The 25,764-nt window shown below is 59.7% G+C and overlaps 1 protein-coding gene across 1 annotated transcript in view; it reads left to right on the top strand.

Annotated features, from left to right (window-relative positions):
- The window catches only part of PEPD (peptidase D), a 102,900-nt gene that overhangs the window by 43,011 nt on the left and 34,125 nt on the right, over positions 1-25,764 (top strand). Inside the window, exons 8-9 of the mRNA XM_012775143.2 lie at positions 699-774; positions 1,686-1,732. Coding sequence (XP_012630597.2) covers positions 699-774; positions 1,686-1,732 — 123 coding nt within the window. The remainder of the gene's footprint in view (positions 1-698; positions 775-1,685; positions 1,733-25,764) is intronic.

Raw genomic sequence — 25,764 nt, 5'->3', positions numbered from 1 at the left:
CAAATTAACATTTGTTTGCCAGGGGACTCTGGGAGCCCCTGGGTCCAGCTGCGGGAGGGACAGCCAGTCTGGAGGGGACAGCGGGTCTCCTGGTCATGGATCCCTGCCCCGCGTAGACCTCCTCTCTCCCTGTGATGGCCCCCGGTCTCCTTCCTCGCTCAGCAGACCGGCTGCTCCGCATCTGTGCCCGCGCACACGGCCGGAAGTGGCTGCAGTCCCTCCGCCCGCCCCTGTCACAGGCAGGGGCGTGAGTCCCTTGTGTTCCTGGGCTGCTGCGTGGCCAGGTGGTTGGGCCAGGGAGGAAAGAAGAGGCCTCTTCCTTCAAGAGGGCAGAGCCCTGGGAGTTGGCATGCTTAAGATCAGGGTCCAGCAGCCTTGCTGTGTAGCTATAATTCCCTTTTGGTGGGTGGGGAAACTGAGGCTCGGGGCAACAGGCTGTGTCTGGCCATGGAGGCGAGTCTTTTTCCACCACCTGCAGCAGTTTCCAGACCTTGTCCCTGGAAACAGCCTTCCCGGCGTCATGGCTGGCGTCCGGGGCTGGCATTAGGGCAGGCGAGGGCGCCACTCCAGCAGCCTCGCTGGAAAGGGCTGGACAGGGTGTGGCCGGCCCTGTGGTCTCCCTGGGGTGGGGGTGGGGTCCAGCTAGCTCCTGCTGGACGTCACTGACTTGCCACTTTTTTGTTTTTCTCTCTCCAAAGCCGCGTGTTTAAGACGGACATGGAGCTGGAGGTTTTGCGTTACACCAATAAAATCTCCAGCGAGGCCCACCGGGAGGTAAGTCGGCCACTGGCGCCGGTCGGGTGGGACGAGCTGGGCAGGAGGAGCGCGCGGAGATGAGTGGCCGCAGGGCAGGCGCCGGTACCCGAGGGCCACGTGGGAGGCGGGACGTTTCACTCAGTGGTGACTCCATTATCTGCTCCCAGTGGGCACGGGGCAGGGACGGGAGACAGTTTGCCTCAGTTTCTCGCCTTAATGCACCGCCCTTCCTGGGGGCCGGGGGGAGGATGGGGATCCCCAGGGAATCTCCCACCCAGAGTCCTCCCTTCCAAGGGGGTCGGGCTGTCCCTCCCGACAGGCAGTTCCCAGCTCGTCTGAAAGACTCTCTCGTCCTTAACTATGGTTCCGGGACACCGGTTACCGACTTTCGTTTTCTAGAAACATCTTCAGGTTGTTTTTTCCCAGCCTTTCCACTTCCCAGGGGAAGGAGACGGGATAAGGAAGTGTGTGGCTTGAAGGACATTCAGGGAGACCGGGACAGCCTGCCGTCGGCTCAGGGACAGTCTCGGCTTTTGTTAGGAAACCCGCCAGGGTGATCTTGTGTGCGAGTTAATGCTCTCTGTGTTTTATGAAAGTCAGACAAAGGACACCTGTGCGTGGCCGCCATTGTGGCTTTCGCGGCACTAAGTATTCACCAAGAGCACGTTGGTTAAATCTTCGCGGGCCTCGGCCGCCTGCCGCCCCTGAGCTGTGGCCCGACACCCGGCGTTTATCACCTGCCCCCGGACGGCTCCGTGGTGGTTTCGATAAACCGTGTGGAGCCTTAGAAAGTTCTGGTTTGTGCACATGGCATCCCTTTTTTTTTTCTTAGAGAAGAGGCTCTTTTGAAACAGTGCCATACGTTATTGATGAGGCCGCGTGACTTACCTGCGCAGTACAAACGTCTTTGCTTCATATTCGCTCTGCAGGTAATGAAGGCCGTAAAAGTGGGCATGAAGGAGTACGAGCTGGAGAGGTAAGCCGCCGTGATTCCCCGGGTGAAGATTAGAGTGCAGAAGACGGTGATTTACGGCGTTCCCCTAGCGCGTAGCGACGAGGCGCCGTGGCGACACACGCATGTGAAACGGGTTACGGGCAGGGCCCCGGGATCTGCATCTGCCGCTGGGCAGACAGGATCGTTCTTCAGCCTGCGGCCGCCGCCCTGGCTCCTGGCGGAGTGTGTGGTGGCGATGGTCTCGGGTGGCTTCTCGCGGTGGGTTAGTGCCCATCACGCCGCGCTTCTGCAGTTTGCGGGAAACTTCACCCAGGAGCCGCGTTTGTGGCTCTGAAAGCCGCTAGCGACACGGCTGGCCGTCTTTGTGTGTAGACGCTGCCGTCTCATCTGCCGAGGTGGACGGCGGGGGCCCCGGGGGATGGCTGGAAGGCGCGGAAAGCATTATGGGGAGAGCACTGCTGGCCTTCGGCTCCGGTTAGGCAGATCCATGGGGGGCTTCCCAGGGCTGCCTGGCTCCCGTGGGTGTGGTCTGGTCAGCTCGTCCCGCCCAGCCCCAGGGGCCAGCAGGCTGCCGTTGCGGTGTGAGGAAGCCCGGGTCAGACCCAGGCTGCTCCAGTGGCTGCCCTCTCCCCTGCGTCCCGGGGCAGAGGCCCGCATTCCAGAGTCTTCCGCCAGCAACGCACCTCCTGGAAGCTCTGGGGAGGGGAAGAGGCTGCCATTCTCCCCGCCCCGCCCTAGGCCTCCCTTTCCTACTTGCCCATCCCCCCACCACCACCTTGCAGGGCCCAAGTGCACCCAGGTGGCCCCAGGCTGGCCTTGGGGCCTGCTCCGTACGGGACCTGGCTCTGGGTGGGGAAGGGTGTCGGTTCCACGCTGCTCTCCCAGGCCCCGCCTGCGTGCTTTGTCCGCGCTGGTCAGATCTGGCTGGCGGTGGTCAGTGTGGATGTTTCCGGTCACCGTTGTCCTGGTGTGGGGACAGGTGTGCTTTTCAAAGCCTAACCCTGAAAGGAGTTCTGCACAGTGAGCCTCCACGCGCCTCTTTTCCTCCACCAGGCAGGACGAGGTTACAATGGCCTTGTCCCGGGCGCAGCGGCATCCCGGGAGGAGCGTGTGCCATGCCATGCCGTGCCATGCCGAGGAGGATGGGGCTGGGCATGGGGAGCTGTCCCGTGTTTGCGTCCGTGTCTGCTGCTGCAGTGGGGCACGTGTGCTCTGGTCTTCCCGGGATCCCTGCAGTGTGGCACGTGTGCTCTGGTGCTCCCGGGTCCCTTTGCACTCCATGATCTGGGATAGGAAGTGCTATGGGGCCCCCCAGGGACGTCTGCTGGACAGTGGGTCCCTCAGATTGGCCCTGCCCTAGAAACCTGCTCCCGATTGAGTTGCATCGCAGTGACCCATAGCTGGCACCGCAAATAAAAATAGCCAAGAAACTGGAGCAGGAATAGCTGCCCCGGCACGGAGCCCTGCTGTCCCCGCTCGCGGCAGCTGTCCCCTGTGCTGCACGCCTCCAGCGCTGGAGGAGGTTCCTGGGGCAGGGGGTGTCCTGCGCCACCCTCCCCACTGCGCCCCCGGGCCTGACCCTGCCCGGCCTGTGCCCAGGCCTGTGTGGGCTCCGGGAATGGGACCCCTGCTCTTCTGCCCCTCCGGGTAACAGAGGTCTTTTTTTTTTCTTTTCGTGAGAAATTTCTAATATCTAAAATACTAGTATAATGAACCCCAAAGTCCCCGTCAGGTTTTTTGTTTAGTTTTATTTACTAGATTAATAGTGAATCCCAGGCACCCTGTCGTTTTGCCTGTGTATAATTTGGTAGATGGTTGACAAGGATATTTTTCTCTTTGCATAACCACCATGCCGTCATCACATCTAACCGAACGAACAGTAATTCCTTAATATTATCAACGTCTCGCCCACGTTGGTCTAAAGCTGTCTGTTTAGAGTTGACTTGCTCAGGTCGGGACTCGAGCGAAGTCCCACGTTGCCCTTGCCTATTGGCGGGAGGAGAGAGGCTCTCGTGAGGCTGAGCTCTGGGGACATCTCACTTTGCAGACTGCCCGACCTCTCCCTGCAGACCCTCCCCCTGCCTCAAAGACCCCCAGTCGGCCCCGCGGCTGCCGCCTCCGTGCACCAGGGCAGCTCCCAGACAGACGGGCCCGGAGCCGGAGGTCACAGCCGAGCACGCCCTGCCAGGAGCGGCCGCCTCCAGGGTGCTGAGTGGCATCGAGCCAGCCCATTGGTTCTCTGCGGCACACCTGCCCTGCGCCGCCGTGCTACCCTCACCTGGCCGTGGGAGATGTCCCTGCCTCGGGGCCCCAGCTCAGCAGGACAGCCGTCTGCTCTGCAGCCCATGGGAGCCTGAAGTGTGTGGGGGCTGGGTGCAGGGACCAAGATGACAAGGATGAGTGCCGGAGCCCGTTCCTGCAGGACGGGTGGGACTAGAGGCGTCCCTCCCCTGAAGATGGCGGGAAGAGGGATGTCTGGGGATGCAGTCCTGTTGTGGGGGTCCCTGGCTGGGTTTGAGGGGGACCCTGTCCTCCAAGTCGGAGCCCCGGGGGCATCTGGAGCCCCGAGGTGGGCTGACTCCTCTTTCTGCTCCCGCTCCCTGTCCCCACTCCCTCCCGTGCACACGTTTCACTGTCACGTCCCACGTCACTCTGTGATGCAGTTTTGTGGCCTGTGTCCCTGGGAGTCTGGAGGCGTCGTCTCGGGGGGCCACGTCTGATCTGTCAGCGCGGGGCCTGACCCCCAGCTGGTGTCAGGGAGTGTGTGTGGGCTGGTTCCACACAGGGACGGAAGAGAGAAGAAAAGATCCGGGGCTATTTTTCTGCTGTCTTCTGTTTCACCAGGAACTTCAGAATTCTTTTCTTAACTAGCTGGGGAATAAAAATCTTCTAAAGCAGGTGGCCACGTTGGTTGCCCTGGGGGCATGGTCCTTTGAACACGGGCCGGATGTCGCCTGGGCAGGTCGGGGCGGCCAGGCTGCCGTGCGGGTCGCTGCCTGGCTGGGCTGGGAGTGAGCGAGCCGCTCTTGTGCAGATGGGACCCTGCGGCTCAGTGGGCGTCCCTTCCGGCCAGCTCCAGCCCCACTCAGGGACCCCGGAAGAGGGCAGGGGTCCTGCATGTCAGGCCTGGGGCCGGAGGTGGAGGTGGGAGGCAGGGCCAATGGTCTTGGGGGGGGGTGGACGGCTCCCCGCCCCCCAGCACTGCTGTGCTCAGACTCCAGCAATGCTGGCCAGGCGACCCGGGGCTAAGCCTCATCTGTTTTGTTTGTTTTATCAAAGATTTGTTTAAAAAAAAAAAAAAAAGAAAGAAAGCTGATGGCATTTATGAAGATGCCTCTTCCTTCACGCCCTGCCCGTGAGTGAGGTTTCAGGGGAGGTGAGAATCATTTTCCGCCATCGAGGTGTCGTAAATCGTGTTAAAGCAACAAGACGTGAGCGTGTGGGCCACTCGGGCTCTCCAGGCCCGGCCGGGCGGTCCGCGTCACTTAATGTCTGCGGCGTCACCGGCCCGTGTCCCGCTGGCTGGCGTGGGGCTGGCGGCCGAATCAATTACCTGCAGACGCTCATTCGGAGCACGCCCGATCGGCTGTGTAAGCAGGTCCCGGCTCTCGTGTGCCGCCAGGAGATTAATAACTTGATGTTTGGACAGCCGGGGACCCTGATTGAAATGACGCCGCCTCCCTCTCCCAGCCGGGGAGGGGGACGTTCTGGGCCTTTCCATGGCAGCTCCCGTGGGGGTCGGGAGGGCCACGTAAAGGGCAGAGGTTCTGTGCGGTGCGGTAGGGACAGCATGTCCCCTTCCCCTGGCTGGGGACCTTCTGCGAACACGCGTGACTCCGTCTGGAGACCTTACACGGGGCCGGGGCTTGCTCTGGGCTCTGATGTCACTGGCGGCAGCTGACAGTAGCGCCTCCTGCTTCCTCTGGGTCCTTTGTTAGTAGGGACTCGCCCGGAGTGCTGCGCCGTGTTAAAGTCTCCTGCCTCTGCTGCCCTGCGGCCGGCGGAGCAGTCACGGCTCTGTGTGTGTGTGTGCCCGTGGGGACCGGAGAGGGGACGCGGCCTGAGACTCTTGTCCCCACACCAATCTTGTCCTCACACTCACTCGCTCTCTGATCTTCCAGCCAAGCCTGCAGTCCTGGGTCAGGTTGATCTCCAGTTCATCCAGCCGGGGCAGGTGGCAAAGCTCTTGCCGTGCTCTTATTAAATAGGAAGGTTTATTTTTTTCCCCCTTTTTTAGGACTAGAAACTCTAGCTCCTGGGAGGACAGTTGGGAGGTGGGAGAGTTTGCAGCAGCCCCCAGCCCGTCCAGCCGGGTGCTCGGCTTGTGGGGGGCAGGGTGGCAACAGACAGGGTGCCCCTCCCGGCTCTGCCCCCGCCTCCTGCCGGGTCGCCCCTGCCCCAGCACTGGCGTCTGTCGCGTCTGCAGGGGCTGCTCTTCCAGCTGCTGGGAGGCTGCTGAGCCTTCTCATTTGGGCGCCCGCATGTCTTCGTCCCCCAGTGCCTGTGCCTGGGTCGTCCCCTCCCGCCCTGGGTCTTGGCAGGGGTCATCCCCTCCCGCCCTGGGTCTTGGCAGGGGTCGTCCTGCTGGGCGTGCGGGGCCTGTGATCAGACATGGCCCTGGGTGTCTCTGGCCAGGGTTGGGACCCCCTGCACATGTGGGTCATGCAGAGGATTCAGGTTTGATTGGTGCTGGACATCACCCGGAGGTCCCTATTGGCCTCCTTCCGGCAGGTTCTGGAGATGTGCGGCTTCCAATCCCCTGGGCGTGGTCTGGCCTAACCTGGTCTCAGCCCAGGCGTCAGGAGGCTGCCCTCAATTTCCCTTCCCCCATAAGGGGTGCTGGGGTTTTGTTCAGGGTGCTTTTGGAGCAGGTCCAGGTCCAGGCAGCCTCAGAGACCTGAGCCCCAGGTAAGAACAGGTGTGATGGGCCCTGATTTGGGTTCTGGTCCCCATCCGAGGGCCGCACACTGCACCTGCCATAGCGGACGCATCTCTCCGGTGGCCACAGGGAGGGGTGAGGGCTGCGACCCCGCCCTGGAGCCCCTGCGTCCGGGTGTGGAGCAGCCCCTCTTAGCCTGGAAGGCTGGGAGTGGGTCTGCTGCCAGCACGTCCCTGGCTGTCGGTGACGAGAGAAGCCAGGCCGCCCCCACCTGCAGGTGCAGTCCCCAGGAAGGCAGCCCTGGGCCTTGCACCTGGCCGGCCATGCCTGGGGGCATTTGGGCCATCCCAGGGCCGCCTTGGGTGGAGAGTCCCTCAAGAGTCCGGAGCCAGCCTTGTGCTTACCCGCTGCCCCCTGGCCACACCGCCCGGCATCAGGGAGGGACACGCCGGGGCCGTCCCTCTGTCCGTGGGATGCAGCGGAGCCTGGCATCTGAGTGTGGAGCCTCGGCCTCTTGGGGCGGAGCGGCTATAGGATTGGGGCCTGGGGCAAGAGTGGCTCGTTCTACCTCTAAGAGAAACGGGGAAGGGGCGCGTTCGGGGCACAGACCAGCTTGGTGTCCGGCCAGAACAAAGAACCAGGGGCCGGGCTCTCTGCAGACACGCTGCCTGGTCGGTGCAGGCCTCGTTAGAGCTTCCGGGGCGCAGCCGGCAGAGGTAGGCTTGGCGTTTTCAGATGCCAGGGGACTCGCCTCTGGAGAGCCGCAGTAAGGAGCGGCGGCGTCTTTATGGATCTGCCTCTGGTGTTGTCGCACCATTCAAACTGATACTGACCATCGATTTTGGATGAATATGTATCGTGAGTTTAAGGAAGCAGTGTTTTCTTCCTGGCTCACCAGGAGATTTTATCAGGGAAGGATGTCAAATTTTATAAGCTGCTTTTCTGCCATCTCCCGTGGCCTTCGTGTGCGTGTGTTGTTTTAAGCAATGAATAAGCTTTTTATTTTAGAGTAGTTTCAGATCACAGGAAAGTTACTGGAATATTAGAGAGTTCCCATATGCCTTGGACCTGTTTTCCCTGTTTTTAACATTATTATGGAAAATTTGTCCCCACTCGGTGACACTGATGCGTCACTGTCATCTGAGGTCCATGTGTTATTCCAGCCACCCCAGCTCTTGGGGAATGTCCCGTGCAGGAGACCACGTTGCACTTAGTTGTGCCTTAGGCTCCTCTGGGCTATGATGGTCGCTCAGACTTTGCTTGGTTTTGACAGCCTCGGTCGTTTCGAGGAGGACCGACGGGTGATCTGAAGAGTAACTGTCAATCGTAGTTTTCCTCGGGGGTCGGGCGGGGTTCTGGGTTATTGGGAGGAAGATCACAGAGGGGCTGTTGTCCTCAGCTCATATCAAGGGCACGTACTACCTACCGCGTGACTGATCGCTGCTGATGCTGGCCGGGTCCCCTGGTGGCGTGGTGGTGTTTGTCGGGTGACCCCGCTGTGCAGTCCCTGCCCGCTTTCCTGCGCTGTGCTCTTTGGAAGGAAGTCACCACGCAAGGCCGCTCTTGCGGGGTGGGGCGTCGAGCTCTAGCCCTTTGAAGGGGGGAGTGTCTTAAGTACATTATTTGTTGTCCTTCTGTGCAAATTTCTCTTTATTCGTTCAACCATTTTCTTGTATCTGTATAGAGTCGTGGGTGGATTATACTCGAGTATCACATTATTTATTTTCTTGCTCGACTCATCCCAACGTTGGGCCTTGAGAGCTTTTGTCTGTCTCCGGTGTCCCTTTGAGACACCCCTATTGTCTCGCATTTTGGGCCCTTCCTGGCCCTGTGAGGTGCTCACCTTGCATATCTGGTGCACCCCTAGAATCGGCCGTTTCTCCAAGGAGCCCCTTGTTGGAGGATGGAATTAGAAACCACGATCGGGCGCTAGGTGTGCCTGAGATGGATTTTATTTATTTTATATTATTTATTTATTTATTTAGAGACAGCCTCACTCTGCTGCCCGGGCTACAGTGCCGTGGCGTCAGCTTAGCTCACAGCAACCTCAAACTCCTGGGCTTAAGCGATCCTCCTGCCTCAGCCTCCCAAGTAGCTGGGACTATAGGCATGTGCCACCATGCCTGGCTCATTTTTTCTATATATTTTCAGTTGGCCAAATAATTTCTTTCTGTTTTTTAGTAGAGACGGGGTCTTGCTCTTGCTCGAGCTCGTTTCGAACTCCTGACCTTGAGCGATCCTCCGGCCTCGGCCTCCCAGAGTGCTAGGATTACAGGCGTGAGCCACCGCGCCCGGCCCTGAGATGGATTTTATGACCTGACCTCCTCTTGTGGAGCCAGCACCCTGCATGGTTGTGGAAGATGACTATTTTTGCGAGCCCAAGAGGGAGACAACATAGTGCAGAGGTTGGAGCAGGTTTCTAGAGCCTGGTGTCCTTGATTTGGGTCCTAGCTCTGCCGCTTACCAGCCCTGTGACCTTGGGCAGATTGATAACACTATTCCTCGATTCCCTCATCTGGAAGAAGGAATAATAATGGCACTTCGTACAGAGGATGGCTAAGAGGATTTGAGGGATTAACCCACAGGCATACCTTGGAAATAGTGCCTGTTCCCTGCTAGACCACTGCAATAGAGTGAGTCGCACGAATTTTTTGGTTTCCCAGTACGCATGAAAGTTATGTTTACGCTATACTGTAGTCTAGTAAGGGCAACAGCATTATGTCTAAAAAAATGTACATGCCTGCATTAAAAAGCACTTTATTGCTAAAAAAAAAAAAAAATTGCTGTCACAGAGACACCAAGTAAGCACGTGCTGTTGGAAAAATGGCACCAATCGACTTGCTCGGTGCAAGGTTGCCAGAGACCTTGAGTTTGTGGGGAAAAAACGTAGTGTCTGTGAAGCACAAGAAAGCAGGCTGCGGCGAGATGCCGTGCGCCCGTGTGTGCCGTACGTAGAACAGACAGAGCAGGCCTGGTGTCCACCAAGCGGCGTGTGTGTGTCTTGTTCTTTCACTAGCATTTCATGCAGGCACAAATAGGAGACTGAGCTATAATTCCTTTTTTTTTTTTTTTTTTAAACTGTCTTAGCCACATTTTGAGATCAGGGTTTTTGAGATCATGTTTTGGGAAGCTCCTGCCCCTCATTTTTCTGGGGTTTTTTTTGGGAACAATTTAGGAAACACAGGGCCCGGCTGTTCCTTGAAGGTATGAAGAAGTCCTTTGACTCTATCAGAACCTGTTGTTTCTTAGAAGTCAATACGGTGTGTTTTCCTGGAAAGTGTTTGTTTGCATCAAGGAGTTTAAATTAGAACCAAGTTACTAAGTTTATTCTCGTAAGTTTTTAAAGTTATCTCCTCTGTATCTGCGGTTCTCTCTCCTTTCTCATTCCTAACATTATGTATTCGTGTTATTTCGCTACGGATCATCATTGCCAGAATTTTATCTGTTTCATTGGTCTTTTCATAAAATCAGTTCGTAGGTTTATTTTCGGTTCCACTGTCTGTCTAAAGTCATTGATTTCCAATTTTATCATCAAATCCTTCCTTCTCTCTTCCTGAAGCTTGTTTTGAATATCCATCTTTTAACTTGTTTCATTGAATATGAGTTCATTTCTTATCTTTCTCTCTTTTACTCTTAAATGGATTCGAAAATCTGTATTTCTGTTTTCTGCCTATGTTAAAAAGTTAAACAATATTGATTCCTCACTTGAAATAGATAAGAAGTTTAGCATAGTTTTATTTTTTAATCTCCTTCCTTCCCCACCTCCAGTTTATTATGTAACTTCTCTTTCCTTCAATTATGTTCACATTCGCATTGCTTTGCAATCATTTTAATAACAATTATTTAGACTTAGCACTGTCTCTCTGAATCCAACGTGGACCCTATTTTGCAGGATGCCTCCCTCTAGTCATACACTTGTAATTTAAGTTTTGGCTTCATACTTTGCCTCGAGCGTTGGAGCGACCTTTTGTTGCCTCTTGTATGAACGATGGCTTAAATGGGCATTGAATTTTTGTTCCGTAAATCCATTTCCTCTATCGTTGCCAGAGATCTTAGGCAAACCATAGTCCTCTTCCTTTGCGGTGAACTTTCTATTTTCTCGCCTGGATGCTCCTAGAATTCCTGATTCCAGGGAGTAACAGTACTTCCCGGGGGTCTGTCTCGGTGCCATTCTGGGCTGGGGGTGCTGCCCTGCGGGAGTCGGAATCCTGCCAGCCCCCGCCAGGTTGAGAGGACCAGGTCGTGGAGGAGAGGTGCCGGCCAGACCCTGGTTAGCTGAACCCCGAGTTCTCCAGCCGGTGGGCGGCTCGGGTGGGTACAGAGGCCAAGCAACCCCAGTGGCAAGATTCACGCCAGGTGTGTTCTGGCGAGGCCAGTGGCAGGTGGACAAGGAAGTCATCGCACCGTTACAGAGACCAGATGGTGGCACGACAGGTCCGTGGGGGCCAGGACGGCTTGGCCACCAGCGAGCTCGATCTGCCCACAGGCCGCAGGCCAGCGGCGGTGACTGCAACACGCCCAAGTGGGGGTGTCACGCGCTGTGTGTGTCCCGCTCTGTGTTACCTCGCTGGTCTCTCCTGGGGGTGACATTCGTCCCCTCGGGTCGTGTTATCTGAGGCCTGCGATGTCACCCCGGGCAGACCTCACTCCCGGCTCTCCCTGTGGCATCTGTCTCTATTGCAGAAGGTCACGTGGCGCCCACAGGGGCCAGGGCACACGGGCCTGGGGCTGTCCCCATGAGCATCCGTGCGCGTCTGGGCTCTGCTGCCGCCATCTGAGCGCTGAAACCTTTCTGCACCGAGGAGCCCGTTCTGAACCTCGCGTACCGTGTGCGTGGCGTCTCCCGGATGTGCTCTGGGCCGCTGCCTCTTCTCTCGCCATTTCCAGTTCTGCACCCGCAGGAGAGATCCTGAGCCCGACTCCCAGTCACTTGCCGTACCCCTCACACCTGTCCTGCCACTTGCTGACTGCGTGCACTTTGTAACGTGGTCCCTTCCCACCTTTGCTCCTGCTCCTCGGATGCGCTGTCCCAGTGGATGCCAAGAAGATGGGGGCCGGGGACTCTCTCTAAGCTTCCTCTGCTTTCCCTCTGGGAGACCCTTCTGCCCAGCCGACCAAGAGTTGTCTGATCCCCCCGGAGGGGGGGGGCTCTGTGGAAGTTGCTCAGGCCCAGGAGAGAGGGCAGGAAAGTCTGGCTGCTGGCAGATTTGTGGGGCTGGGGGAGTTGACCCCCCAGGAGCCGAGGGGACGGAGGGGTGTGAGCTGTAGCAGGTTGTCCGGGCAGAGCCAAGTGTCTTTATGGAAGTGGGAGCGTGTTCTCCAGGATGAAGGGCTGGGGGCCTGGAGTTGCCTGGCTGCACCCCCCCCCCCCGTTGTTAATAGCCACCTGCCTCCCCCCACCATCCCAGGCACCTGTGAGAATTCACTGCAGCCCCCATGGGCCTCCAGGGGCCTCTGTCAGATCAGCCTCTTGGATAGGGGAAGAGGGGGTATGGGGAGACCCTTGGGGTCCCCACCTCTCATTCCCCAGGAGGAATTTTCTAGCAAGACAAAGGCCTCAGTTTGCAAGCCGATCGCCTTTGGGCTGGACCCAGTGCATGAGCAGTTTCAGTTTGGTCCATGCAATAGGTTTTTTTGTTTTGTTTTTGATTCATTTGAGTCAACAGTTAAAAATCAGGAGATTTTTCTGGCTTTTCCTGGAAAATCAGAATAGCTAGTAATCTCGGGATGGGATTTCCACGGAGCGGCAACCTGGTGGTGGCTTAGGCTTTGGGGTGATGGAGCAGACCCCACCCCACCCACCCCCCGTGGCCAGCCCAGCACGGAGCTGACCCTTCTCACGCTCTCCTGCCGTTCGCTCTTTCATAGTTGAGAAGGATTCCTCATGTCAGCATCTCTATTAAAAGAGGGAAGATAAAAAAGGTGGTGGTTGGAAGGCATGTATTTCAAGAAAAATGGGAGAGCTATGGGGAGAGAGAGGAAAAAAATGGTTTTTCTTGCTTTGCATGTAGCTGCCTGGCCAGCTGCACTCCTGCCGGGCACTCTGAGCTGGTCCTGGTCCTCGCCCCTTCCCCAGGGAATCTCGTCCTTCCTCCTTCCTCGCCCCCAAAGAGCCCTGTGGGAGGTGCAGGGCTGGGGTTCGGCGTGTGGCTGTCTGGGAGGGTCGCCCTGTCTGGTTCTGCCGTCAGAAAGCAGCGCCCCGAGACACGCTGTCTGCGAGGACTCGCCCCGCAGGACTGGCTGTTTCATTTCGGCTGCGAGAGCAGGCAGACGGTGCCGGTTTTCAGAAAATTCTCCTCCAGACCTATTGCATGCCGGTGCAGAAAGACACTCCCTGTGGGAGCAATTATTCTGGGCCGCGAGTTTTTCTCCTGCTAGCTCTGACTGCCGTGGATGTCATGAAGGGTTTAGTCCAGGGGCTCCAAACGGCACTTCCGCAGGCACGTCTGCTCTGGAAACCCGGGGGTAATTTATGATAAAGCCACAGAGGGGAGCTTCCCCCACTTAGAGGCTCCGGGTCCCGGGGCCACGAAGCCAGGTTTGCGTCCACACCAGCCTCCCGGCCACGCCAGCTCGCACCACGTGTTTGCCTGCCTTCTGCCCACGGCACAGACACGGGGTCTTTGTGCTCCCCCGGCGTGTCCAGGGCATGCTGCTGTTTCAGAGCAGGGTGGGGAAGAGTGCTAGGCGCTGGCCGGTCCCCTCGGAAACAGCACCGTGGCCTGCTCAGGTGACTCTCCTGGGCGTCCCGGCTCGGACCAGGTGCGCTATAGCTGCCTGTCCTGCGTGGGGTGGCCAGAGCTTGTCGCTGGAGGGCTCCGGCCGTCTAGTCCCCCCGTGGAACAGATGCCGGGGTGGCCCGGTCAGGACAGGGTCTGGCTGGGCTTGGCTTTTGCTGTTCTGCTCTCTTGCTATTCACCCAAGCACGGGAAGTGAGGTCCGATGCCCCTCCTAGGGCCCGCTGGTGGCGGTGGAGTGACGAGGGAGGCACATCTGGAAGCTGTGGTCGCAGGACTGTACCGATGCAGGTGGGAGCAAAGCCTCACCGCCCTGGGTGGGGGCGCTGATGTCTCTGGGCTCCCCCCCGGGTGGCAAGTGGCCGTGAGCACGGCCTCTTGGTGAGTCTCAAGGGGTCTCGGAAAAGCAGCACCAGCTTCAGGGCTGGGTAGGAACCTCCCTCCTGCTGGTCACAGCTGGCCGGCACGTGCCTGTGGGGCCCCCGGGGACAGTGTGGTGAGAGGTAGGAGGGGCCTGGCCACGCACGCATGGGCACCTGGTACTGGTGGCAGCTGGACAGGTGTCATCGTCCCACAGGTGCAGAGACCCCAGAGAGCGTCCAGGTGCCTGGGTGCGTCCAGGTCGGGGGCCGGCGGCCAGCATGACCCATGCAGTAAGCACGTGGTCAGCACGCTTCCCCCAGCTCCGGGCTATTCAGAACAGGCGCTGAGCAGTCCATATATTTTCAACACGAGCTGGAGTCCCTGAATCATTTATCTTGGCAGCTCTTCCTGAAGCCGGAGAAAGGTAGAAATTCATCTAGGTACCGAGAAAGGGGCCTGCAAGACGAAAGTGTCTGGTGGCTGCCGTGATGGGTGGCGTGCCCGGGGATCGCGCTGGTGGCTCAGAGATCAAATGGATGAGAAATGGCTTCCCGGGAAGAACTCGGGGAATTCTAAGTAGGTAATGAGTAGCGACTGTCTTTTGATTTACGGCGAGACTTGGCAATCAATCTATAATGCTTTGAAGAGGAGAGAAATGAATCTCTGTCGGGCTGCAGGGCCCGGACAGTTGGGACTGGCCGCCCGCCCTTGGGGGTTGGGGGGTGGGCAGGACCCCAGGCAGGGGCAAGCAGGTTGGGGGGCTCCTCTTCTCCTCTGCTGCAGGGGCCGGGGCCCTCCTGGTAGGCAGCAGGCTGGGGCCGGGTCGGCTTGCGGGAAGGGCTCCTTGGTCTTGGCTTTGACCCTGGTGGGACCTTCAGAGTTCAAGTCATGGGTGACACAGACTCCACCCGGGGTTTGTGGCCTCAGCCTCCCCCCATGGATCCGGGGACCTCTGTCTCACCCCTCCGGCCCGGAGGTGCCCACGTGAATGCACCAGGGATGCCCATAACAAAATACCGTGGCTCGGGTGGCTTGAACAGCAGAAATACATTTTCTCACGGTTCTGGCGGCCGGCAGCCCGAGATCACGGCATCGGGAGGGGTGGTGTCTTCCGAGGGCCTCTCTCCCTGGCTTGCTGACAGCCGCCTTCTTCCTGTGTCCCCATGTGGCCACTTCTCCGTGCACTCATCCCTGGCACCCCTCCTGGATGTTCAGGTCTCCTCTTAACAAGGGCACCGCTCCGATGGGCTCTGTCTGCAAACACAGCCACATTCTGAAGGACCGGGGTTTGGGGCTTCAGCGCATGAATCTGGGGAGGGGACACAGGCCAGCCCTTTGCTCTCTGGAAAAGCAGGCGTGGCTCCCCGTCTGCTGGTTGACACCGTTGGCCCAGCAGGCCCTGCCGTCTGAAGGGCTGGCATTCCAGACACGGAGACGGGAAAGTGGGAGAATTCCACGTGGTGATAAGTTGTGTCGTCCTCCCGGGGCGGCCCTCCGCTGAGGCCGAGAGGGGGCGTGGAGCCAGCCTGGTGCTTGCCACAAGGAGAGGGCACGGTGGGTGGGGCCCCATAGGTAAGAGAGGAGTGTGCAGCAGAGTCGGGTCCCAGTGAGATACCCAGGAGGTTTCTGGGAGCTGGAAGTGGCTCGACCTACTGAGCCTGTGGCTTTGGGTAGCGAGAGGATGGAGCTGTTTTGGGGCGGGCTGGTGGGCTTGGATGGGGGAGGAGGGGTCGGAGGGTGGGTTTGGAGGTGGAGCTGGTAGGACTCGCTGGATTATTGGGTGTTGGGGCGAGGGAAGAGGAGGGACGGTGGTGTGGGTGCGGCGTCCTCATCCATCACTTGTTTGCTGCCTGGCGGTCACTGTGTTTCCTGCTCATGCCTCAGGGGCTCTGCCCGCCGGCTCTGCTTTTATGAAGCCCATGAATTTGGACGGAGAGAGATCCCAGGGGCCTGGCGCTGCACTTCCAGTCGGGCCGGCTGTATTTCACGCCCGGCCTTGTGAGTGCGCATGTATGCATACGTGTGTGTGTGTGTGTGGCGTGTGCACCCGTTATTACACACGCCCCCTCGCTCTGCCTACCCGCCTCTCAGTCAAACCCCTCCTCTTCCTGCCCATTCATCTGTTCAGCAAGCATTAGGCACCTGCTGTTTGCCACGCAGAGTTCTGAGCCCCGGGCTTGTAGCCGCAAGGGGAGCCTAGAGCGCAGCTGTGGGGAACAGAGGTGGCAGGAGCCCTGGGGACGTTCCTGGGGCCTGACCTCGTGGTGGGTCAGGGCCCTCTGCCCTCCCGCACGCAGACGAGGGGCAAGAGCCGTTCAGTCCTGGAGGCGGCGCTCTGAGCACGGGGAGCACCGCAGCCCCTTCAGGGATGAGGAACGGAGGCTCAGTCACTGCTCCAAGGCACACTGAGGCCCATCTGGAGAGAGCCGGGATCTGAGCCCTGCCCTTGGCCCGGAGCCCCTGTTGCCGCGGTGACCTCTGCCCCGGGGAGGGGCCGCTGCCCCCGTCCTGCAGGTAGTATTTCACAGTGAAGGGCACTGGGAAGGCACCATGTCTCTCTGGGAAGTTCCAGTTTTAAAAATACCCATAAAAAAAGGGCAAATGCCTGTCCCCTTATGCATCATGATGACAGATCGCCTGTCGCCAGGGTCGGCAGAAGCTGGCGGCTGCCCTAAGGAAGAGGCTCTGCTTCCTCCCGTGGGTCTGGGTCGCGATTGCCGAGGGAGGGGCAGGGGCTCAGCTCCCCACCCACCCCCGGGTCGAGGCTCGGTCTCCCTGTGGCCCTGCAGAGACAGCAGGTCCAGAGCAGGGGGCTGGGCTGGGCAGGGAGGGGAGGTGGGGGAGGCATGGGCAGGGGGCAGAGGTCACCGGCAGGGATGCTCGGTGTCCCGTGAGCCCAGCCCCAGCCGGTTCCAGGCTGCAGGTGGGGCAGAGAGAGAACAAGTCCTGCACCCAGCAGGCACTCGGGAAATGTTCTGGAATGAGGGGAGGAACAGGGCTGCCCCTCCCCTGGTGGGGGGTGGGGAGGAGGACCCAGCAGGCTCCTCACTGAGCGCTTGGGGGTTCAGCCTGGCAGGGAGCGGAGACGGGCACAGCAGAGCAGGCGGCAGGCCCAGGGCCCTGCACGCTTCCCGGCGGCAGCGTTTCCTGGGGATGTGGCCGCCGGCCTCGGGGAACCTGACTGCCCAGTGGTTATCGGGGCATCAGGACCCCGATGCTGGGCTGGCAGATGAGGGGGTGTTGGTGTCGCAATGGGGGGAGTGTGGCAATCGTTCAGGTGGGCCCAGGGCCAAAGGCCAGCCTCGCGGGAGAGGTGTTAGATGCCGGGGCGTGTTTCTGCAGGTCTCGGGAGGCCTTGGGAGTCTGGGCGTGGCGGGAGCAGCAGAAACCAGGCTCACGGTCACCTCAAGACCAGGATTGTCCAACCTCGTTTCCGAGCGTCACAGGTGTGACCACAGCCGTCTGGGGCTGTCCATTTCAGAGTGGTGACGGAACACTGTGGAGAAATAAAGCAGGCAAGAGCGTGGAGGGAGCCCTGGGTGGCTGGCGGTTTCGAATGGGCTGACGTCAGGGCCTTGCGGAGGGGTGAGGGCCGAGCCCCGGGGTGTCGGGGACGGAGGGCAGCCAGGAGGCCCCGGGTGGGGGGCGGAGAGGAGGGGGCCCTGCGGGTCTTGCGTGGAGGAGCCTTCCGGCTGCCGTGCGGAGCAGGGACGGGTCCAGGGCCGGGCAGTGGGCGGGGAGGACACTCTGCAGAGGTGACCACAGGGCGGGGTCGGGTCTGGGGAGGAGCGGGCGGGTTCGGGGTCTGTGCTGGAGGCAGAGCCGCCGGATCCGCCATTGGATCCGAGGTTGGATGGGGAGGGGGGCGTGTGAGAGGACAGGCAAGGATGGGCCCTGGGTCTCCAACTCGAGCAGGCGGAAGGACAAGTTGCTACTAAGTGAGGTGGGGAGACTGGGAGACAACACGTCTGACCACCTGCTTCTGGGGAAACTGAGGTAGCAGAGTGGAGAACAGAGGAACGTGGGGGGAAATTTTCATTTATAGGCAGGGTCCCCTGCCTCGTGGCAGGTCCCATGGATGCCACTTAGAAGTTTATGCATGCTGAGGAAAAGCCGGTATAAGATCGTTATTTAAGAACCTTTCTTGGAACCCTGCCTTGGAAAGTTTGGCATCTGCTCACGGGAGCTTATGAAACAGTGGCAGCACCTTCCAGGTCTGCTTCAGTCACCGCCAGGTGGCAGTCAGGGCCCCACACAAGGTGGGGGAACTCCGCTGGGCTGTGTGGCCCCCAGCACCGAAGGAGCCGTCTGTGGGGGTCACCTCTCAGCCGACCCGTCCCATGGGGCAGCCCCTCTGCCGAGAGCCTCCAGGAAGCCGGACAGACAGCTCGGGCCCCAGAGACCTTGCGGGGGAGCCCTGGTAGACCAATCGGCCGGGGCAGGCATGACAGGCGCTGCCACCAGCCCTCCCTGTGCCAGGCGGGTTGCAGCCCCCGCACCTGTGTGCACAGAGGGAGGAGGTCTAACACCGGCCTGCCTGTGCCCGAGGTCCAGCCCCTCCAGGAGAGGGTCTGGTGCTGTTGCCCAGGGTCCTGCCAGGAGTCATGGCCACCAACACCCAGCACCTCCAGCTTAGGTGCCCGTCCCGGAGGGAGGCTCACGGCCCAGGTGCTGTGGGTTCTCTCTCAGGGCCGTGGTGTGTGTGGGATGTGCCCAGGTGGCAGAAGTCCCGGCCAGCTCACATTTTCCCCCACACGGGGGAAGCACAGGGAGAAAACAGGCTGTGACGTCTCGAGCAGACCTCTCTCCTCGACTCCGGGTCTCGTCCAGGGGCAGCTGCCCCTGCACTGCCGGGGGGAGAACCGTGCCACCGGCCCGTCCTGGAGGTCAGGCCCCGTCTGGCTAGGAGGAATGCCACTTGTCCCTGTAAACAGATGGGAGGGACCACTGCTCTGTTACTGGGTGTCACGGTTCTGCTCCGAGCAGGACGTCTCCCCCAGGGCTGGGCTGTCGGCCACCCCTCCGTCGGTCACCCGGGGGCCCCGCCAGGCCCGGGCAGCGGAAGAGCTCTCCGTCATGAGGCTGAGGACGTAGAGAGCTCTGGTGGGGGTCGTGTTGAGGGCGAGGGAAGCCCTTGGACCTGCTCCCTCGCTTGCCAGGAAGAGGCAGGCCAGTCGGCCGGGGGGACACAGCCCCGCTGTGCTGGTCTGGGGTCCCCGGGCTGGGCGGGGCTGTAGAACAGGCTTGGCTTCTCCTGCTGAGCGGGCACAGCGTGGCCCAGAGAGCACAGGCGGTCTCTTCACTCTGCGCCCGGCTGAGGGTCTGTGCCAGGACCCAGCACCCTGGGCTGCCTGCTGAGATCCCTCCCTGGCTCCTGGTCACCCCCGGGGCTTGCATCTGGGCGGCGGCCAGCCGGCGGGGTGGGAGGGTTGTTTCCAGAGTCGCCGGTTGCTTTAATGCACCTTCTGACAGTGACATCGCACGACGGGAAGTGGCTCGAGAGTCAAGCCCTCGAACTGCCCGGGCCTCACCCCTTCAGGAGTCCCTGCCTGTGTGTTTCTGACACCCCCCCCCCCAGAGAGAGAGGTTCTCCCCCTCTTGTCGCCACCTGCTTCCCTGTCGCGGGCAGTTTGGTTGGATTTATTCCAGTGGGCTCTCCGTACCTAGTAGTTGAGAAAGATATTTGTCATTTTGCTGTAAAACATCAAACGCGCCGTGACCTAAACCGTGGTGACAGCGGAGAGTTCAACCACAGTCTGAAATTTCAGCATTATTTATGATGCTTGGAGGTCTGGTGCCCACAGTGTCTCCTTAATCCAGTCTAAATCCGGAGCGCCGTCCCCCGGCTGTTAATAACGGCTCCTGCAGGCGCCCCGTCTGCCCACAGAGAATCCACCCGACCCTCTGCATCTCGTGAGGCTGTTAAAAATTGACGTTTCTTTATTGATGCCACTGGTTCCTGCCAAACACTCGGGGACAAATAAAAGTGGCTGAACTCAGAGACAAGCTGAGAGCCATTTGTTCACGGAATTGCGGGCCAACGGATGCTGGTAGTTAAACAAGCTGTCGTTTAAAAGAATCCTGAAAGGGGAAAAGTTGACGTTAGCATTCCGAGCGGTGGTTTGCCACGACCGGGCGGTGCGGCCTTTGGGAGGGTCGGGGCCGGTGGTCAGGGCTGCGTCTCTTCTCTAGGCCCCTGGGCCACGTTCTCAGAGAGCCTAAGTCCCCTGGGCTTGAGCTCAGGCCAGGCCACTGCCTCTTGTGCTCTTCTGCATGCCCGGACTTCTCGCTCGTTCCTTCCTCTGCTAGAGACTCCTCCTCCTCCTCCAGGAAGTCTTCCATCAAACCTCATGGCCAATGTCTTGTTGTACTTCATGCTGTCACAGTCCATCAGGGGACTCCTTCCTCTCTGTGGACCAGGGGTGCGGGTCTGCCCTGCTCGTCCTGTGGGCACGGTGCTGCATGGCTGGCATATGAGCGTGCGGCGGCGTTGCCCAACCAGCCTGACAAACAAGCCCCAGGGGCCCCCCGAGTGCTCGGAGAGCAGGGCGTGATGTCATTGCGTGACGGAGTCTCGCCCAGGCCCTCCTGGCCTGCAGGGGCGGGGCAGGGCGGGCGGCCAACCCGGCAACACTGGCCCAGTTCTGGCCCGTTGCCCGTGGAGTGATCACTTTGGACCAGCAATAAGTGTGGGAAGATCAAGGAGGCAATAACATCGATTTTCCCATAAAGGCGAGATTTGCAGCGAGAGAACCTTCCTGGTGGTGCCTCACCCATCTTCCCTGAGCAGCCCTGGTGCTCCTGTGGGGATGGTGGGGAGGGTCTTGGCTCCTGGCCCGTGGCCTCCTGCACCCTGGCAGGACCAGAGCCCTCAGGCTGCCCGCCCCCGTGAAGCCAGCACCCGTCCTGGCCCCGAGGGTGGTGCTCGGGCCTACAGGGAACACTGAGTGCCCACCCCCTGTCCCCGCTCTCCCTGTCCCTCCCTTTCTCCTTCCTCCCCTTCTCCCCCTGCCCTTCGTCATCCCTCCCCCTGCCCTTCCTCCTCTTTTTCCATCCCTCTTCCCTCCCCTTTCCTCCATCTTTCTCCTCCCCTTCTTCTTCATACTCTTCCTCTTCCTCCTCTGGGCCTGTCTTCAGGCCTGTCCTCTCCCCGCCAGCCCCCGTCCCAGTGTCTGAGCCTGGGGGCGCACCCACAGCGGACGCGAGTGCCCGGGGGGCCAGTGCCCGAGACCAAGCTGGGGCACCATGGGTCTGGGATGCACAGCCCTCTGCCTGCCGCCCCCGGAGACTCTGCCCCCCAGGCACGGCTGTGGGAGCTGAGAGTCACGATATTCACAGATACTCTCACCGCACCTGTGTGACAACACCCCAAGTGTGATCGTCCTTCCGGTTTACAGGCCAGGCAGTGGGGGCCAGAGAGCTTACTGCAGGGCGCAGGGGCCTCAACGCCAGGGCAGACCCCGCTGGGACTCAGCGGAGGGCTTGGTTATGGGGATCTTGCCCCCCCCCACCAGGTCTGGGGCCCCCCCTCACCTCCCGACCACCTGCCCATCTAGAGGCCTGGGCTGCGGAGGAGGCAGGGGTGACAACCCGATGAGTCACTCTCCCCGGGCCCCAGTCGGCTTCCAGATTCTGTTTTGCATCGTGTTAATTACATTTGTTGTTCACGGGCTGCTCAAACTGGCTTCTGGGGCCCTGATTTCCCCAGCGCCCCCCAACCCCCACCCCAGGCTGTCACAGCTGAGGCTCCTCCGTTGGTTGGGCTCCCGAGGGTCCCCTGTGGCTTTGAGCCGAGATCAGACACTGGCTCGGCCTGGGGCCTGTGAGTTTGGAAATGAAGACAAAGCAGGCCGGGTGGGGTGGGGTGGGGTGGGGGGCTGGTCCTTTCTCTCCTCTGCCTGGAGTCCCAGGGACAGCTGGGCACAGCCTCACTTGGACGTCCAGTCCCAAGACGCTCACTCTGCTTCCTCCCCGTCACCCTATTCCGGCTGGAGCCTTTGATCTTTCCGAGTCCTTGGACCCTGGGGCTGCCGTCCGTCTGTAGCTGCAGTATTTATGACGACGCTCTGAGTGCTCCGTCTCAGTCCTTCCGCCCACCGCCGAGAGGGCCCCAGAACGAGTGACACGCTGGCCTTCCTGCTGCCCCGGCCCTGCTCCCGAGGCCCACTGGCCACGCAAAGGGCATGACCTTTCCCAGCCACTTTTGGATGCCCCCGGTTGAACGGGGTTACGTGTCTCACCCCTCCCTCGTCCGTAAGGAAGTTTCCATTTCTGTACAGTCTCTGTTTATGGAAGAACCTCTCATGTTCCGGCCCCCGAGGCCAGGTGTGCTGCCCTGCACGGGGTCACTGTGACTTCAGAGGGCCATTTCTGCCTGCTCTGCCCTCTAGCCCGGTGCGTCACTCGAGGCCCCACGCTAGGGTTCCGGCCTCCAGGTTCAGAAAGGGATGGGCTTGCGTGTTTCTCCCCTGCCAGGGAAAAAGGACGAAAGAGGCTCTGCGTGTGGACGGGAGTCGCCTGGCCCTGGGGGGAGGCCAAGTCCTTTTACGATGGGTGGATAAATTGTGTGTCCAGACAGCGAGTACCACCAGGCTGTGAGCGTGGACAGCTGCTGTCATGAGGGTGAGGTGGCCCGAGAACAGCCAGCCTCAGAAGGGCACATGCCGATCGGTCCCGTTGACACGAAGTTCCCACACAGAACTTTGGTGATGGGGTGGCGATGGAGCCCACTATAGGTCTAGGAATGTTCTGGATCTTTGCGTAGGGGGTACGTCTGTGAGGTTTCACCCGTTTCTGCACAGCTGAGATGCGTGTGCTTTGCTGCATGTGTGTTACGTGTCAGTGAGCAGGTTACACACAGACTGCAGAAGGGTCTAGGCACAAAGGCTGCTGCCTCCCTCGTCCTCAGTTTCCCTCCTGACTCCCAGATCCACGGACACCTCAGGAGCAGCTACAGGACGACGCGCTGAGATGGCCATCTGCGTGCTTCCAGAATTATTCCGCCGGCCGACGACAGAAAGAAAATGAAAAGTTAAATGCGATTTCGGGAAGTACCGCCAGGGCTGTCTGCTCAGGCCGGGACCTGAATATTGAGTCTATTAGAAGCAATTATAGAAGGGACAGCACTTCTTAATGTTTCTCGTTTGACAAGAAGGTTTTTTAAATATGGGGCATTAGTTAATAAAAAGTCCCCAGAAGCCCATCGTAATATATTACCTTGTTCCTAACAGTTCATAGCCGCCGAAATAGGTAGAAAGGGGATGTAAAATTAATATATAGTTATTATTAAAATTGCCTTATAAATTAGTCAAGTCCCCCGAAGGTGCGGCGTGTGGCCATCGTTATTCTAGGAGCGTCTCAAGGGCTTTGGTGAGCCCTGCGTGTTTGTGGCGTGCGGACGGCCCCTTGGCGGGAGGGAGCGCTCTGGCCCTGCGGTTTAAGGAGAAAACGCTTGCTCGTGCTAAAAGCAGCAAGAACTAGCGACAGGCTACAGAAATGTCATGGAGGAACCTCTCCCTTAGCTATTGAAGCCTCCAGGGCGGCCGGCGCTCTGAGACACCACTGCGCGTGCTCTGTGTCCAGGACGAGGAAGGCTGGAAGGCCCGGGTTGGAATGGGGTGGGGAGGTGGGGGGCGGCATGCGGTCGTTTGTGTAGCTCCTGGGCCCCTGGGGACCACCGGCTTGTCCTGGGACTGGAGTGGTTGGAAATAATCCCCATAAAATGTTTTCACCCACGAACACCCGGCTGCGGATGGGACGGGAGGGGGAGGGCCTGTCGCCGGGGGCCAGCCATGCCTGCAGTCTGGGACAGCTGAGGAAGGAGGCCCCCGGGAGCTTCCGGAAGCCGCATGCGTGTGACTCGGGCACCGGGAGGGCCACCCTCTGCAGGCGGCAGGTGCAGGGAGCCCAGGAACCCCAAACTTCCCACCTCTGCCATGAGGCCGTGCCTTTAATTGGGGGATTTAGACGCTGCGAGAGGAAATCCGCCCGGATCTGAGCTGTTTGCTGAAGGCGAGATGTCCGTCCGGGGGGATTTGGGGAGTGTGATATTTTATACATTCTGGGCGGTTTGTCCTTACCTGCTGGATTCGCTCACGGCGGCAAGCTCGTTTCCAAGGAACGGCACCATCTTCCTGGGCAGAGAAGCTTCCATTCTGCTCCCAGGGGGCAGAGAGAGACAGAGCTGGGGAATTTTCTAGCCATAGCACCAGAGGCAAATTTGCTTTTCAGTTCAGCCCTTCAGAGCGGCAGCTTCTGCCCCATCCTGTCTGGCCCCCTCCACGGCCGTGTTTCCCTGGGGCAAGGGCCCCTCTGCTTAGGTCCCCGGAGTGCGGGGTGGGCGGCCAGAGCAGGCAGGCGCCGCTGTTTTCCAGCCGGTCCCCAACGTGGCTGGCTCCCGCTGCAGAGGGGACATCTCCTTGTGCAGACAGTTGGCCAAAGCATCCGATTCCGGAGGAAAGAGATACGAGGACTTTTGAAGCAGGACTGAGCAGACGGTCCTGGGGCTTGGATTCTTCCAACCCCGGGCCGAAGAGCCTGGCCTGCAGAGCAAGTTCCAGAAGCTGCTCTTGCAGTGGAAGAGGTTCGGGAGCCCGGGGAAAGAGGGAGGGCTGGGTCCCCACTGTCTTCCGAGAGTGGCCGTCACCTGGAAGGGCTCTTCTTGGCCTCGCCCTGTGAGGGGCTCCCAGGCTGGGGATGGCCACTTTGGGCTGAATCTTCCAATTTTGATGATGAAGCGGGAAAAGAGTGGTCCCACCCTGGAGTTTGATCCCTGTCGTCGGGCAGAGCTGCTCCCGGATAGGTGAGCCGAGGACTCGAGAGTCCTCCCGGGGCACGTGGAGGTGTACAGGGTGGAGATGAGCAAGGAAACACCGGCAGGAATTTCAGGCGACTTGTCGTGGGCGGAATCGGGCGGAGAAAGCTCTGCTTTGTTGTCTGTTCCCTTTGGCCTGGGATTACAGGTGCAGGGATTACAGGTGCAGGACCCCAGCCCTGGCCTCCAGGTACAGCTGGGACCTTCACACTTTGCGGGACCTCAGCCCACCACGGGGTTTCTTGATGGAATCGGGAGGCATCTGGGCTTGGGTTGCCTGTTTTTAAATTTGTGCACCACGGTTGCGTAGAAAACAGAGATGCAGCTGTGGTCCGGGAAGCCAGGTCTTTCAAGGTGCTGGGGCGGGAGGCACACGGTGTGCACGTGCGCCCCCTTGTGGCAGTCCCGTGGGTCGCGGCCGTGCTGCCGCGGTGCGGGTGGCGTCTGGGGAAGAGGCTGGCGGGGCCGGGCTGGGTCAGGGGGAGCTGGTCTCCGACAGGCAGCTTTGATTTCTTCCAAAAAAGTATTTTCAAAATGAAAATAGCTTTATTCTGATGGAAAGATAATACATAGGCCAGTAGGAAATTCAGCCGGTACAGAACATTATAAACAAGGCGGGCTTTGACCTGCAGGGCTCGTGCTGTGCGGAGTCTGTTCCTCTCCTCTGTGCAGTGCACACCTCTTCCTGCCCGCGAACTGGGGCGCTCAGTAGGGCTCCACCGTGATCCACTTGCCCAGCCGCCCGCTGGGACGGCCCCCAGCGAGAAGGACCACGGGTGAGCTGCCTCGTCTAGCGTCTCTCCCGGGGTTGACTGATCCTCTCTCTTTGGGGGTGAATCCCTGCACATGGCATTGCTGCGGAAGATTTCTATGCACAAAGCCAAGCTACCTTCTGGAAAACTGTTCTCCCTTCCCAGCTGTGGCTGGTGTTAACTGCAGGTGAGCGAGCACGACAGGCTTCCTGGGGCTTTATCCTGTGAGTGTCCTCTCTTTATCCTGTGAGTGTCCATTTATGGGACACAGGCCCGGAGAGCCCTAAGGAACTGGCCCAAGACCCCGCAGCGGACAGGTGGGTCCCCGAAGAACAGGTGGCGTCTGTCCAGAAGCCACGGTCTCAGCCATGTGCTGGACACCCGACCCGGGCCTCGAGGTTCATTGTATCGTCTTTGTTATTATTATGTCTGTACCAGTCTCACAAGGGAACGGCAATGTCCCGGCTTTATTCGCGCGCCTTTGAGAACCGGCCGGGTTAAGCTTCTCG

This window comes from Microcebus murinus, chromosome 16, assembly GCF_040939455.1.
Source record: "Microcebus murinus isolate Inina chromosome 16, M.murinus_Inina_mat1.0, whole genome shotgun sequence".
Taxonomy (NCBI): domain Eukaryota; kingdom Metazoa; phylum Chordata; class Mammalia; order Primates; family Cheirogaleidae; genus Microcebus; species Microcebus murinus.
The sequence above is the reverse complement of the archived record's forward strand: the minus strand, read 5'-3'. Positions and strand labels throughout refer to the sequence as shown.